Genomic DNA, 16,348 nt, shown 5'->3' with positions numbered 1-16,348 from the left:
TATTTTGGTGAGAAGTGAATACAAAAGTTGAAAAGTCTCATAGAATTAAATACAGTTAAAATTTTAAACAATAATGAGTGTTTAAATAAATATGTTTTACCTTTTATTAACATGCATCAAGAAATATTCTTTACATGATTTTTTTACAAAAATACTACAGATATTTACAGGCAAATCAACCTATATCACTAAACAAACATATTTCATATGTTTTATGATATTGCTATTAAAGTAATAGCATTGATTATAAAATATATATACTATATAATATTTATAATCAATGGTAAAGGTATATTCCCACAGCTCCAGGACGTGTCCGGGCCAAGACCGTGTCAGATAGGTACCTATATCCAATGCCTCGTGCGGATAAATAAAATATTTTGTCATTAGTCGAAGTCGGACAATACGAAAATGGTAATCACGTGCTAGTTGTTACGTATTTTTGAGTGAAGTTAACCTAAGATTTTTGTTTAAAAAACAAGTAAAACTTAAGTAGGTTTTTCTAATGAAGAACTTGCTATAATAGTACTACTGCTTGATGCAGACAAGAAAAATATGATCAAGAACCCTGTAAAATGTAAGTATTGTGTTCACTCAGCTTAGAATAAGCGTGAAGGTGAATTTCAAACATTATACAAAGAACTTATTGACAACGAAACCAAATTTTATGAATACTTCAGAGTTCAGAATGTCAATGAACACGTTCGATGTTTTAAATTCGTCGAAATCATGAATATTTACAAATTATTTTGTAGTTATAATTTATAAAAAAAATTGTATGAGTAGCTAAGATTTTTTTTTAAGTTTGTTATTTATAAACCTGATAAATAATATGTTACCGATAAAATTCTTGTATTATAATAAGCCCTAGCCCGTAGGAAATATAATACATCAAAGATTACACTACACTTCTGTAGTTTTATTATTATTCTTTTTATTTCTTTATAGTATAAATAATAATAGAATCGATTTTAAATTTTAAATTACCCATATAGTAGAAGTATATATTATTATAATATGCATGTGGCATGTCAACCGTCAGTTAATCCCATTACTATCACAACACTCACCATAGTCAACCGTGCATTAATTATGCGTGTACTTTGTAAGCACTATAATAAACAATAACATCAATAAAATATGATATAGAACATTATTGTTCTGTGTTCCTATATTATGTTCGACAAGAGGAAAAAACATTAAAAATAAAATAATCTTATATTCTTATTCGATTTCACTTACAAAATTAAAATACTCGACGCGCGACGTGTCAATATACAATATACATGTATGCACGCAAAAACACTAGAAAATGTATAATAGTGATAAAATATATATATAATAATATATATATAAAAAGGAACAAAAACTAATACAGCCAACATTATTTTTACATAACGCAGTATAAATGTTACCTTGGTTTATAATATATTATGCGGAGGCACTCCGCACATGCGAAATTAGTCTTTGTCGTCTCCAAGAAAACGTTTTCCATCATTTTCTTGTGTACATTTGTAAACTCGAAAATACGGAAGTTTGCGTAATGCTAAAATTGTTGAACAGCATTTTTTTTGTGTGAGTGTATATGGTATATGTCGTATGTGTGCAATTGACAACAAAGAGTAGATTATCGGATAAAAAATGTACATAGTTCATTTTTGATCTTACTATAATGCGATTAAATAATTTTCAGATAAGCTCGATTTATCGTTTTATCAATTACATTATCTCCGAATTTAATATGGTATCCCGGAAAATGTGTTATCCCGTGAATGCATATTATCTTGTAAAATATTTTATCCCGAGAAGTATATTATCCCATAAACACATTAAAGGAACGTCACAGTATCGTATAGAACAATAAGAACAATAACAATAAGGAAATGATATCCCTAATTTTAATACAGGTAATTGCATCCCACTCAAACACATTGATATACTACACTACTCAAGTTCAGATCCAGTCAAAGTTATCAATAGAGCGTCTTCCAACATTAACTCAGATTTAATTGATTTTGAAGAAAATGTACAAGAATCTGCTAGGTACTTATAATGATCACGATTATATTGAAACTCAAAATACCTACACCTTTAATCTTTTTTCTCAAGAAATAATTATTTATATAGCTGGGTTTGTTGTTCATAAGTTAACATTAATACTTAAGTGTGAAACATGTTTGAATGTTTTCTCCTGATAACGAATCATTTCTAAACTCATTTATTATAGCTTAAAAAATAAAGGTGGAAATAGAGGGGGTCTAATCTATCCAAGTGATGATGTTATTATTATTTGTCTTCAGAGTTTCAGACCGAAAAAGTTTTACGTAGTTTCAACTATAAAAATAAATCTGTCAATGCATTATTTGTGCAATCAAAAGTTCTTTCTCATTTTTTACATAATACAAATATATTCAGTTTTTTAAATATTCATAGAAAAGAATCATATAGCTCATTATCTGATCACGTAACACTTCTAATCAAATCTATTTCGACAACTTATATCAAAATTAAAATTAATCATAGTCTTAAAGCTTTTAATGAAAAACAATCATTAAGAATGTGGTATAACAAATTAACTCTTTTCCAAGGTTAATAATTATTATAAAAAAAACTATATTAAAATTATTCAATATAGGTACCTAATTATTTAGTCCTAATAATTTTAAGATATTTTAATATTACTTATATATTTAGTTTACATTTTGTTTGTTTATTTTAAGCTATGTAAGAAGTATGATTTTGTTAAATTATGTTTAATTTTGATTTTATTTAATTAGAATAATTAATGCCCGAAAGTGCTCAAGGGCTGAAATATAGAAGAGTAATACAATGTTATCTTTAACAATACAATAGATATTATTATACCTAAAAAAAAATAATACATATAAGAATATAAATAATTGTTAAATGGAAATATAAGTTATTTAGTAATATAATGATTAATTACATGGTTTTTGTTTGTTATTTAATTTTAATAATTGCTTATAGAGTTTATGAGATGTATAAAGATAATATATTTACCTCCAAAATATATTTTTCTAAAGGTTTAAGTCCAATAAATTCTTGAAACATTAACTTAGTTACAGCCATATTTGAAGAAACTTCTATACTTGTACTTTACTAGTAGGTATACAATAGGTATACTTTTACTTTTACTCCCTTAAACTTTGCTACAGCCTACTGGCTATAGTGGCTTCTATAGTATGAGTTATTAAATCTCAAGCATAATGTAGAATAAGACTATGATCTGATTTTATCTCAAGGCTCATATTAGTATGTACTATAGAATAATATATTATTATATTTTATTTTAATACTTCGAAGTTAAACCTTAATGAAATTAATCTCAATGTTTTACGTAATTTGTTTCACTGAAAATGGTCACACTGTAAATGGAGGCATTAGTCGCCTCAATATTTTATCGATACGGCTTCAGTCTCTATACTACTCCTCTATGGTATAATACCTCAAAATTATTCTGAGATAACACCATTGATTTGAAAATATCAAAAAACAGTGATAACACTAAAATGTATTATTATTTATTAATTACATTATTATAACGTATTTTATTACCTTAGGTAATTAGTTATTTAGTTATAGTAGTACTCTATGGTTAGTTCAGTAAATCCTGATACTTCGTTTATCGAATGAATTTTGATCGAACTGATAACTCATTTAATTGATAGTTTCCTTTTCGGTTCTTCGTCTCCAGTAATTATTATTTGTAAACGTTTTTCGGACGTCCGATCACTGAACGCGCCATGGCAGATACTACTAGCGAATTGGACGAAACGCCGAGCATCGAATGCTTCCAGAACTACACTGCTCCCGAGGTATTCATACAGGGCATAGCTGGCATCGTAAACCAGGAAGACGTCGAGTCAATGATTATTGCTCAAAAAGAAATGTAAACCATTAACTCAACTTCAAAACCTCAAGTTCATTAATTCTTTTAATGGTATTTTTATTTTACCCTTTTAACCTGATTTAAGGTTGCAGCGTTTTGAGAAGACCAACGAAATGCTCACTAACTGCAATGCGTTGTCTATGAGTCACCTAAAAACCACAAGTCAGGAACTGAAGAAGCATACTCAAATGTTGACGGAGTTACGCAAAGACTTAGATAGTACGTTTAAAAGAATTGCCACCATCAGGTCCAAGATTAAAGTCCAATATCCAGACTTACAGAAAAGTACAAATTATATTTTTGTGATACATTGTAAATTTAAGAGTGTATTACTAATACTATTGTTGTCGATGGATTTTAGGTATTTTAGAAGAAAAGCAAAAAGAGCTAGAACAAAAGCCTGTTGACAGTTCATCCAGTGGTAGTGCAAGTACTGCTTCTCCATATAATTCTGATACAAATTAAAATATACTTTTATTTCATTAAAATTTTTAGTTATGATCTCAGTAAATTTACCATAACAATGTTAATGTGTGTTGTACATTGATTGCATATTATAATATTATTTGTTTCAAATATAAAACATATTTTGTTAATTGTCTTAGCTTAAAATATTTTCTTTTTATTAGTATAGGTATATTGGTAAAAAAGTAATATTTAACACTTAGCCAATCAATTAAAAACTATCGATAAACTATAATGTCTATAACTACAGTAATATATAATATAGGTAAGTATATCATTATTGAATACTGATTAAGCACAATAATCTGAATAATAACTCAAAATAATATCATAGAATATAATCAGATTTAAGAAAAAATTCAAAACAAAATATAATAGCATCTAAGTACATACATCATAGAAAGTCAAATAATTTGTATTACGTATAATATATAAAATATGTTTAATTATTAACAACTAGCTGCTATTAAAATATTTTTATGTCCTAACACTTGCAGAGGCGTTCTCAGGATTTTTCAATGAAGGGGGATGAAAGAAATGGTTACTTTTTAGGCCGTAAGGGTTACCAAATGTGTATCAGTAATATGTAAGAAAATAAAGAACCTTGGGGAGGGATCTACCCCCATATCCCTCCCGTGAGAATGCCCATGTACTATTGTACTATTATCAGTTTTCAATCTTAGTGCTATTGTAACATCATGACTAAAAACTGGATTTATATTCTCTTAAAATACCTCAAATATGATACTAATATTCTCTAAAAAACCTTAAAATATTCTCATTATATGCTCTTAAAAATATGCAAAAATAATCAACAAATATCAATATATGTTTTTGTATGCATTTTTACAATTTTTTTTTACAAAATTCAAAATAACAATATAGGTGTATAATATAATATTATGTATAAAAAAAAAACAAAATTCCTTTGGTGTATGCAATGGCAAATATTTACTTTCTGAAGAATAAAAAAGAAACTTGAAATACTATTTAAGTTTTATAATAGAATTAACAAATAATAATATGTTTTTTTGTCACAAGGTAAAAAAAAAGTGTAAAATATGTTCAAAAGCAATTTTACCGGTACCTATGAAATATTCTCAAATATGCAAAAATAACTTTTTTCTACAACTCAGAATTGAACGAAGCATCCATGTTTTTTACTCTCATAAGACTGCATAGACTCAGTAACAATAAGTAAAAACATACAAATCCAGTCTTTAATCATGACCAAGAGAGGTGATGGAAATACCAAAGTAATAAGTATAAACAATTTATGATGATGATAAATATTTAAATTTAAAAAAAGATTAATTATTATGATGTACAATTATAACTTTAACACATAATAATAGATTGATGCTCTGCATTTTGTTCCTTAGGTCAATGACATAAATTTTAATATCATCAAAAATATTTCTTTACAATAGTTTAATGAGATAGATTTTTTTCATATTTTTTAATCACAAAATAGTACCAGAATATTAGGACTAAAGGAATCAATATAGGTCTTATTAATTTAATTTAAATAACCAAAATATTTTGACTTAAATATTATATTTTTGTAATGAATACATAAAAAAAAAAAACAAATACAAATTTTTGTCAACATATTATAAAGCAAAATAAATTGATAACCAGTATAATTATAATATTATATTGGGAGTATAATCAGTCTTTCATAATAAAAATAAAATAAACAATACATGTTGCCACACGATGTGTGTTGGGATAATTGAAATAGGATGTTATAATGAAATTGTTACATCTATAATATGACCATAGTACCTAGTCGTTATTTTATTCTCCCACTATAAACACTTAAAATGGTAAAAGGATTTGTGTGATATGTAGGTAAGTATAAGGTATGGAGGATTGGGATTATTTTTCACTAATATACTGAATGATCATTATGTGCTTAGACTTTATATTTTCTCCTTAGTGTACTCAAACTCCATTCAGTCACTCCTTGTTCAGCCAAATCTTGTTGACCAGATTTGAGACTCTCCTCTAGTTTGTTAAACAGATTACACAATGTGTCTAATTCAGTTGAACTCAAAAACTCAATGGCTAATTCGAATCTAAATGAAAAAAGAGGAATGAATATCATAAAACGATACCTAGTATTATTCTACTAAAACCAAGGTAGGCATACCTTTTTGTCCCGGTGATCACATCTAAAAGTCTGGTAACTGCAACTATGTCAGGAAGACTATTTGACGGGAATATGAGTAATGTTTCAAGCAGTTCAACTAGGACAGATGGAGGTATCTCTTCAGTATGAAACGTCGCAGCCACGTTTTCGGCACCATGTAGACTCAAATACTTGTACCTGTGTTTGGCCGTGCTAAGACGGTGGAAACTCAAAATAAACTCTTGGGCGATCGGAGAACAAGCACTCGGTATGTTATTCTTGATGTCAACGTCAGCAGCCTAGCGGAAGGAAATAAAAAATGGTCCGAATGAGATAACGCACATAGTAGATAGTTGTAGATCGAAGATGTTTTTGGGTACTCACTACAAAATCAGAACTCGGCTGCTTGCTGTCTTGCATGTTGTGAGTTGTCACTACGTTGTTCCACACCACAGGAGGATTGCTCTTGCACTCGATTTCTTTCTTGGACAGCGGACGCAAATGAGCCGCCTTGACAATATCGCTGTAAAATGTGAGGTGCGTCGAATGAAAATCTTTGTCTGGTGTAGGATTGCCACGGCCACAACCCCAGACAAGAAGTCTGAAATATATTTTACCTGAACTCTTGGTAAGTAGACACGCTCTTCACGGCCCTCAACTTTGCGTCGTTCTGTTGCCAGTAACGCACGTCCTTCTCCACATTGTCGATCAGTTCATCTTCGAGACTTTTGAAATCTGCAGATGAACCCATTAGTGCCGTGACAGGGGATGTTGGGTAGATGCTGTCCGGCGCTCGAGGGGAACTGTATCTCGTAACTCGATAACAAAGTGTTGATTGTCCGAATATTATCGCCTCGGTCCGTCAATGTAACAATCAGCAACCACCGTCCAGCAGCAGCTATCTATCTATATCGCTACTCGCTGGTCGAAATTTGATTATCTTTTTCCGTCTCGCGGTTTGTTTTCTCCATGAGAGCTGCTCGTTGTGATGTGGTGTGCTTGAGCGGGTCGCGCGGCGTTGGGTGTTGTTTACGTCGGTGGCCTCGTCGTCATGCCGACCGTGCCCAGGATTTGATAGCACTACGGCAGCGCCAGCTTGGGCAGGTCGTTGTGTGTGTGTGTGTGTGGGGGGGAGGGTTAGGAGTCTATGGTATCGGATCAAAAAACCGTATTATACGTTTCTGCCCGGGAAAACCGTAATGGGAGGTTGCTGCTTACGGGTGGGTGGCACTGCGACATTGCGGCAGTGTGGACTCGGGGCGTCATATATGACTGCTATACAGTTATATAATAATATATAGTCATATATATAGGTATAATCATCGAACATAATATAATTATTTATTTATTATAGGTAATAACTATGAATGTGCTAACCCAAAACGCGTAGGTATAATATTATTATGTTATTGACAGAGTAGACAAAGACTTAGGATGGCAAAATTTAGGGGACGGAAAATTCTGTAATGCCGTATTATAGATTAGGTACCTACATCATTCGAATAATTTATACAAGAAAAAAATAGAAAATTCCTTTTTTTTATATTTACGAAAAACAATTGTGTAATAATGTATAGATAGGTGTCTATTTTTATTCCATTATAATTTATAGTTAAATAGTTTATTTTGTTTTTATGAATAAGGATTATTTATATGATAAATGTGTTATACCTACGTTAAAGCCCAATATTGCCATTATAATGGCAACGTAAATAATTATTATATTTAATGCCCAAATACCATTATAATAATGACAAATAAGCCTAACTTAAGTTTAAGTAGTCTTAAAATATATTAAATATATTTAATGCAAAGAACATAATATGAAATATTTTTTTTCTATTAGATCATAATACAGGATGCGGCAGTCAAATCCAACGATTTAAAAAAATTAAAAAAAATAGAAAAAAAATTTTTTATTAATTTTTCGCCAAACAATTAAAAACTATACAAGTGGAATTTTATGTTATATATTTAAAAACTTCATTTTTTAAAGATTGTGTCACGCAAATGCTTTCCTTGGTTAAGCACACATAGGTATATAACACATATATCATTATTTTTGTAATACGCTTGTCGCTTTTATCACGAACGCCGCTGTTCAAACCAATGCTCCATGATTACTAAATTCAGGGTATTTAAAAACGATAAGAACATTCTCGAAATCTCTACCACTTTAGCTCTACCAACCAGTTCTTTTTAAATCGTCGGGTTTGACTGCTGCACCTATACCTACTACAAACCTAAATTTAACACTTCAAATATCAATCACGCCTATAATTATGGTAAAAATGTGATAATAATGGCTGTAATTGTGGTGAAAAACTGCAACCTGAAAAATCAGACACACAGAATTTTAATGATTACACTCGGGGCTGGATGACTGGATTTACGTTAAGGCCGGCAAATTTTGTAAGAAATGGAAAAAAAAATTGTATAAATATTTACTACATTTTTTTTCACGGGGTAGGGGTGGTATATTTAAAAGGGCCTTGGGCGGCAAATGTTTTAAATCCGGCACTATTTACCCTTATAAATATAATTATGATTTTAAACTTTCCGGATTCAACATACATTTCAAATTTAGATTTGTTTATAAAGAAACGATAGATGATTTAACCAGAAAAGAACATAAATCAGTAGGTAAACTTTTTATAAATTTAATAAGAAAACAAATAGATAATAAAATTGTATAATATTATGTATCGCCTGTATATTATTATTATTATTATTATTATTTATAATTTAAACTGTTTACTTTTGAATACATTAGGAATATCAGTAACTGTGTTGCAAAAATACCTGAAAAATCAATTAAACAGAAAATGTATGATCAGTTGTAATAGTACTATTATGACTTTAAACAGTTTTAACTCCTGGGACTCAATACAAAAAACTGTGACCAACCACGTGGTATAAGTATAACAATTTCGGGCGAACACACGCTGACATTTCTCAAAAAACGAAACGGTCTAGCCACGGATCGCCCGCAAAGGAGACAACGAAACACGTACGTTCACTCACTGATCTTGGGCCTTGGCACTTAGATCCGTTAGTACGATATTACGATAATATGATAATACTGTAATAAAGTCAAACTTACGCATACCATACAGTGACGTAGCCAGAAATTACCCGAGGGGGGGGGGTTAATGACCTTTTCTTGTTCACCTCTAAAATATATTGTCCAGGAGCGGTAAAGTGTACTGAGTTGTACGCTAATTGATAAATACATTTCATACATAAGTAATAAGTATAACAGTTTACAAAACTATAAATTTATATAGGTACCTACATTATATAATAATTAAAAACAATTTTTTTTAAGTCAAGGGGGGGGGGGGTTGAACACTCAAAACTAACTCTGGATATGCCACTGTACGAATAGTTAGGTTAGTGTCTCTGCACGAGATGAAAAATTAAATTTAATGCTTGAAAATTTGCATGTAACTTTTAAGTTGAAAAATCTTAAAATTGTTTGTGTTTATAACTAAGGATTAAAAATACAACACTTAGTTTTCCATAAGTTTTCCTTCAAGTAGCTATAGAGAAAACTCGAAGCATCATTAAAGATATATGTAAATGTATCTAAATGTTAAGTGCGTTTGAATTTTAAATTTTTACGAAATAGCGTAACGATAACGATTTATTCTTAAACGATTTTAAATATTTGTTATTATTCAAAAAGTATTATAGGTCTACCTAGATACTTGAAAATTTCACCAGTTATTTAGATTGGCATATTCTTTACATGATTTAATTTTTAAAATATTTTGTCTATTTTTGAGCTATTTATAGACAACTTAAATTTTCAATTTTTCTGAAAATTTTTTTTTTGAAGAGTCGATAAAATTTTCACCGAATCAAAATACTTGAAAATTTAATACAAAGTTTCTCAAAAGTTATTCTTATAGTGATTATAAAATTATAAGAATACATATTTTTTATTATTTATTATTTTTTTATATAGGCGCAATTTTTTTTATTAGCATTTGAAGTTCAAATATTGACAAAAATTCGTCAAAATCATGAAAATTTACAAATTATTTTGTAGGTATAATTCATAAAAATATTTGCATAAGTAGCTAAGAGTTAAAAATTGAATACAAGATTTTTCATAAGTTTAGTTTACAATAATTATAAAAGAACTTAAATTTTGGTGTATTCAAGCCATTAAAACATAAACCTGCACCTTTTTCACCAACCACTGGAAATTATATCTTAGGCCGACGAATTATCTTCGTTCAGAATCGTTTTTTGTTTATAATGATACCTATTATTGGTTTCAAATTTTACACTTCTATAATATATAATAGTGATCCACACGGCACCTAATGTACAGCTGTGCGGTATCCACTTACCCGTTTTTTTTGTGTTTACATGTAAGATTAAAAAATTACAATAAGTTTTCCATAAGTTTTCCTTCAAATAGCTATAGAGAAAACTCGTAACATCATTAGAGGAAAAATTTTATGTGCGTTTGAATTTTAAATTTTTACGAAATCGAGTAACAATAACGATTTTAAATATTTATTATAATTAAAAAAGTATAAGTCGTAGATACTTGAAAATTTCATCGGTTATTTAGATTTGAATTTTTTTTACGTGATTTAATTTTTTAAATATTTCGCTTATTTTAATGCTATTTATAGGCATTCGTTTTTGTTTAGTTTTTTTTTTTTATAGATATCGATAACATATTTTTGGCTAAGTCAAAATACTTAAAAATTGAATACAAAGTTTCTCATGAGTTAGTCTTATAGTGATTAAAAAATTATGAGAATACATACGCACTATTTTTTTTTATTAGCATTTTATATTCAAATATTGACAAAAATTCGTCAAAATCATGAATATTTGCAAATTATTTTGTAGGTATAATTCATTTGAATATTTTAGTGATTCATATTAAACTAGATATTAACATTCAACATTAGGTATCATTTGTAAAAATGGTCCAATTATGACAAATTCTAAATTAAATTAAATTTTTAATTAGATATATAATTTTCAAAAAAATTACCCAACAAATACTTTATAGTAAAAATAGGGTTATTATTAGTTTTTTGCAAAACTACTCCAATATAATAATAATATTATATTTTATATAGTTAAAAAAATAAATAAAAACTATGTGCGTAATCAGTTGTAGTAATAATTATATTATATACGGAAACAAGTTATAATAATAAAAGAACATTTAAAATTTAAAATTTTAAAATATATTATGTAACTACATATTATAATGTATAACTACTATTCTAATATTAGAAATCAGAGACAATCAATTAAAATAATACTAACGAGTAACGGTTTTTTAAAATATTTAATACTATATTCACTAAAATCGTGACTACTGTATAATGTTAATAAGTTTAAAATGCATACATTTATAATCATCTTATTAATAGACTATGAAAACTGACAAAAAGTAGCGATTAATTATTTAGTACATATATCTTTTATAGTATTACAGCATCTATGTATGCTATAATAATAACTGTCAGGTATAATTATAGTTATACATTTACCTCTGGAAGAGATGATTTTTTTTGTTAATTATTAATTAAAACGAAAATTGAAAGACAAAAGTGCAAGTATAGTGCATCAAGAATTAAATCTTTAGCCATTAACCTAGTATTATATAATATTATTATGGAATGGAAATTATTGCTTCCGAGTTATAATGATAATAACAAAACAAAACAGTATAATATTCCTACAGTTAAAATTTAAAATAACAAACGTACTTAAGTTTAATTAATAATAATATCAAAATAACAACAAATGCATACGAATTTCGTCAAGGAAATACGCAAAATTGTGCACGATTACTTATTATTATTATTTTTTTTTCTGCATAGGTACGACGATTTTTTTGAATTAAAAAAACATCAAGTTATTCCTTTTTAGCGGCAGAGTCGTCTTCCTGGTTGTGTTTCGCCAGTGCAAGGAGTATCATTGTCAACTCTTTCCTGTTGATTTTCCCGTCGTCGTTGTAATCTACCCCTCGCAGTATAGTTTCCTCGAAGTCTTGCAAGTCGTCGGCATCATAATCCTACAAAACCAACAGTGAGTAATTATAACATTCGGCAGGGTATATCTTACTAGATTCTGGTAAGCATATATAATATTATAACAACACGCGTCATAACACAATACACCGGTGATGATAATTTCATTAAGTCTATATTCTATACAGACATTATGGCATTATAGGTACGTATACAAAGAGGTATAGGTACCTTTAATACCTTTATAAGTATACACAACATGAAGAGTTAGTATAATATTATTGTTCTAAGAAACTTGCGATATGCCTTATACTAGTATACTAGGTATATAATTATGAATATGTATACAATATACATTACGCATGTGTAGCCTATAGTCTGTAGGTACACACAATATTATATAGATAATATTAAAAAATAACAGACCTTTTTAACCAGCTCGAGCAGATCCTTTAGAAAGCCGCGAAGTTCCTCGTTTTCAATCGTGCCATTGTTATCCTGCGAATAATCATGAGTATATTGTATAGGTGCTATATTAGACTTTTAATATAAAAATATGAGTAAACACATACATGTTGTAGTATCTATATAGACGTTTTACAGTACAGGTACATTATATTATTAATAATGTCTTAAGTCTAAAATCTAAAAAATGTACGTTAAAGCAAGAGCGCACTTGCACTTACTTTTATCTATCCTTAGCGCGTTTGTATTATATATTTATATATACATATATAAACGAAAAAGAATTTGCCAGACTTAAGACCATATTATTGTCAAAGGACCAAAATCATAATGTAAAAAAACGTTTAGACTGCGTATTATTGGAAAGGCATGTTTTCACTAGTTTTACCATTCTTCTTAATCCACCTCATCCATCTTAATATATTCATATATATATCCGTTAAAAAAGCGATATTATTTAGTTATTAAGTTATTAGTATTTCGAACAATTCGTGGACAGCTGTGTAAATTATACAAGACTAAAAATACAATATAAAAGTATACAAACAGTCAAATATAATGTTTTCAGTTTATTTATTATTAATAGTAGGTTTTTTAATACTGCTATTATTGTCTAACTATTATAATTAATTAAATTGTTTTAAAAGTCTTGTTTTATGTAAAAGTTTATCAAATAACTTAATTAAAAATGTATTATAATATTAATGTATATTATTATACATAAATATAATATATATATATTGATAATCTTGGCTAAAATGCAATTATCTATGGAATTTATCTAATATTTTAACTTAAAATGATCTTGATAAAACTCATAACTCATAAGATTGTAGTAACGAAATTATTTTGTAAAAGAGTCATTTTAGTTAAGTGAACTTGTAAAAATAAACAAATAAGTTTTGTGTAACAATTAAGATCTGTTTCATCATATGACTGTATATATCTTTTGTTATTCATGTTTGATTTTGGATGGATATTAAATTACATCAACAAATATTGCATAAGTACCTACATAATTATAATTTATAAAACATCACAAGTATAAATTAGGCCAATTATTATTTATATTACTTTTGAATATAATATACATTTGTTCATAATGTTTTTTTAAATGTTTTTTTTCCATGCGTTTCACTAAATGTATACTATCTTGTGTAATGATGTAGTAAAATTGTAAGCAACAAAATTGAAATTGTTTTGCAAGAATAAAGTTAAACATAGTTTAAAAAAGTTTGTGAATAAAAGGTTTTTGTTTTATAAAATGTTTTTTTTATTGAGGATTTTTTTTTATACAGGCCATAACTAATAAAATAATGACTATAATATTGTTGTCTCTTATTGCGAAAGACCATTCGGGTAATATGATTATAATATTCATATCCATCATAGAACAGTGTTTAATACAATTTTTTTAAATATTTGGATTATATTTAATAGGTATTTGATAAGTTATATACCTAATAAATGTAATACTCAAAGTGGCATAATTTTTTACAGAAAACCAATTATATAAGTACGAGAAACATAAAATGTGCATAGTTCTTTAGAAAGAAATGATTTGATTAAATAGCTTTAAAACTACTGACTTAATATCGAAATCAGACACGAATCATCTAGTTTACTATCACTATGCGTAATTTATTTCGCTGAAAAAGTATATTCTATAAATAGTTATTTGTTTATTAGATATAGATAGGTAATAAAAATTTTTTTTGCTGAAATGTTTTATTAAAATAACTTTCAGTGATGATAATATAAATGTATGATAGTATCAGTTAAACGGAACACTGCAGTCGCCTGTTGTTAACTCAGCTATAGGTAATGATATTATTAATGTTTTTATTATGAAAATATTAATGAAAAAAAAAATACGTATTATTAATACTAAATATAAATTTATGTATCTAATTTAATATTTTGAAAGATATAATACCTTTTTATATTGTGTAATTTAATTTCACAGAAATGTTTTTCATATACCATTTTTGTGACATGTTTTAGTTTTAATAAAAAGCTTAAACGATATTACACAGTTCAATTAACCGTTTAAGTTTTTGAGATGTCTCAAAGGTCACTAAAAATGTGCTCTGTCTCAGTTTATTTATTTTTTATTAAAAGGTTGAAGAAAAGAACAATACCTTTGATTGTATAAAATTGTATGGAAATATGTATAATCATACAAACAACTTATATAAGATAATATCATATTAATATTTTGTATATTTAGAGAATAAATTTAATAAATATTTTAAAAATAAAAATTGAAAGCAATATTCTGATATTTGTTACCTTTAAATTATTTAGACTCTTGAAATTTGTTATACATCAATATAGTTTTAGCACATTTTTAATATTTAAGATACACTTATTATGAAAAAATGATCATGTATTGAAATTTTTTAAAATAAAGCTAAATTTGTTTTGATTCATCTGATATATACTTACTCGATCATACAATGAAAATACTCTTTCGATATCATCCTTTGTAAGTTTTGTAGCTCCCTGAAATCAATCAATACGTATTTATGAATGAATAATTAGTTTTTATATTAATTATGAAATTATAACATGTAAACAAGGATTAGTTTAAAGGTACCATTTTAATATAATTTAAAAAAAAAATATTTATTTTAAATAATATAACATTGTTCTTTATGTTTATAGATAATTAATTATAACCATAAATGTGCATAACATAATATTGAATATGAATATAAATTACTCTTGACGACAAAGAAGAATTGTTGAGTGTTAAAGTTTTACTTTGATTGGTAGATATTATTTATTTTTTATCTGCATAAATTTGTATAATGTATTATTGTGAGTAGTAAGTTATACTAAGAAAGTGACATTTATTCAAATTAAATTTATTAACACGATTATATTGAAAGTGTAAAAAGATATTACAATAGATGATATAATTTTAAATTATTCTTTATAAAAAATGATAACTAATAGCAGTAGTAGCCATAAACAACATAAACGTGTTCACGAACCACATGGATAAATATATACAATCATGCAAAGAACCGACACGTTTATAAATACATTTTATATTGTTTGATAAATTTTTAAAAATGTTTACTAAAAAAATTAAAATTCATAATAATAATAAGTTAGGTATATTATTTTATTTTTAAAGTAGATATATTTGATTTTAGAAATAAGACGACAGTCACATCTGATTATGTCAAGAGCCACATGTGGCTCGCGATCCCTCAAGTTGTTCACCCCGCTAAATGGAATCTGAAAAATGCAGGTATTTAAAGTAGAAATTATTTTAATGAGTAAAAGTTTTAGGTATTTATTAAAAATAATAATCTAATTATGTTTATCAACAATTTATTTCTTTTTAAA

The 16,348-nt window shown here is 27.4% G+C and overlaps 3 protein-coding genes across 3 annotated transcripts in view; 1 reads left to right on the top strand and 2 right to left on the bottom strand.

Annotated features, from left to right (window-relative positions):
- Window positions 1-3,496: 3,496 nt before the first annotated feature.
- Window positions 3,497-4,507, top strand: LOC114120110 (kxDL motif-containing protein CG10681). Its single transcript, XM_027981917.2, has 3 exons — window positions 3,497-3,910; window positions 3,996-4,195; window positions 4,272-4,507. Exons 1-3 carry the CDS (start codon window positions 3,765-3,767, stop codon window positions 4,373-4,375), a joined length of 450 nt encoding a protein of 149 aa, XP_027837718.1. The 5' UTR covers window positions 3,497-3,764; the 3' UTR covers window positions 4,376-4,507.
- A 1,406-nt stretch (window positions 4,508-5,913) lies between these two features.
- LOC114120122 (coiled-coil domain-containing protein 103) lies at window positions 5,914-7,574 on the bottom strand. The gene is made up of 4 exons (XM_027981931.2): window positions 7,127-7,574; window positions 6,894-7,032; window positions 6,531-6,808; window positions 5,914-6,456 (listed from the first exon to the last, which is right to left on the bottom strand). Exons 1-4 carry the CDS (start codon window positions 7,258-7,260, stop codon window positions 6,294-6,296), a joined length of 714 nt encoding a protein of 237 aa, XP_027837732.1. The 5' UTR covers window positions 7,261-7,574; the 3' UTR covers window positions 5,914-6,293.
- A 4,074-nt stretch (window positions 7,575-11,648) lies between these two features.
- LOC114120112 (calbindin-32) overlaps window positions 11,649-16,348 on the bottom strand; it is a 64,171-nt gene continuing 59,471 nt past the window's right edge. Inside the window, exons 10-12 of the mRNA XM_027981920.2 lie at window positions 15,437-15,493; window positions 12,950-13,021; window positions 11,649-12,567 (exon numbers count right to left, since the gene is read on the bottom strand). Coding sequence (XP_027837721.2) covers window positions 12,409-12,567; window positions 12,950-13,021; window positions 15,437-15,493 — 288 coding nt within the window. The 3' untranslated portion in view covers window positions 11,649-12,408. The remainder of the gene's footprint in view (window positions 12,568-12,949; window positions 13,022-15,436; window positions 15,494-16,348) is intronic.

Source organism: Aphis gossypii, chromosome 3, assembly GCF_020184175.1.
Source record: "Aphis gossypii isolate Hap1 chromosome 3, ASM2018417v2, whole genome shotgun sequence".
Classification (NCBI taxonomy): Eukaryota; Metazoa; Arthropoda; class Insecta; order Hemiptera; family Aphididae; genus Aphis; species Aphis gossypii.
This window is presented reverse-complemented; position numbering and strand designations above follow the sequence as displayed.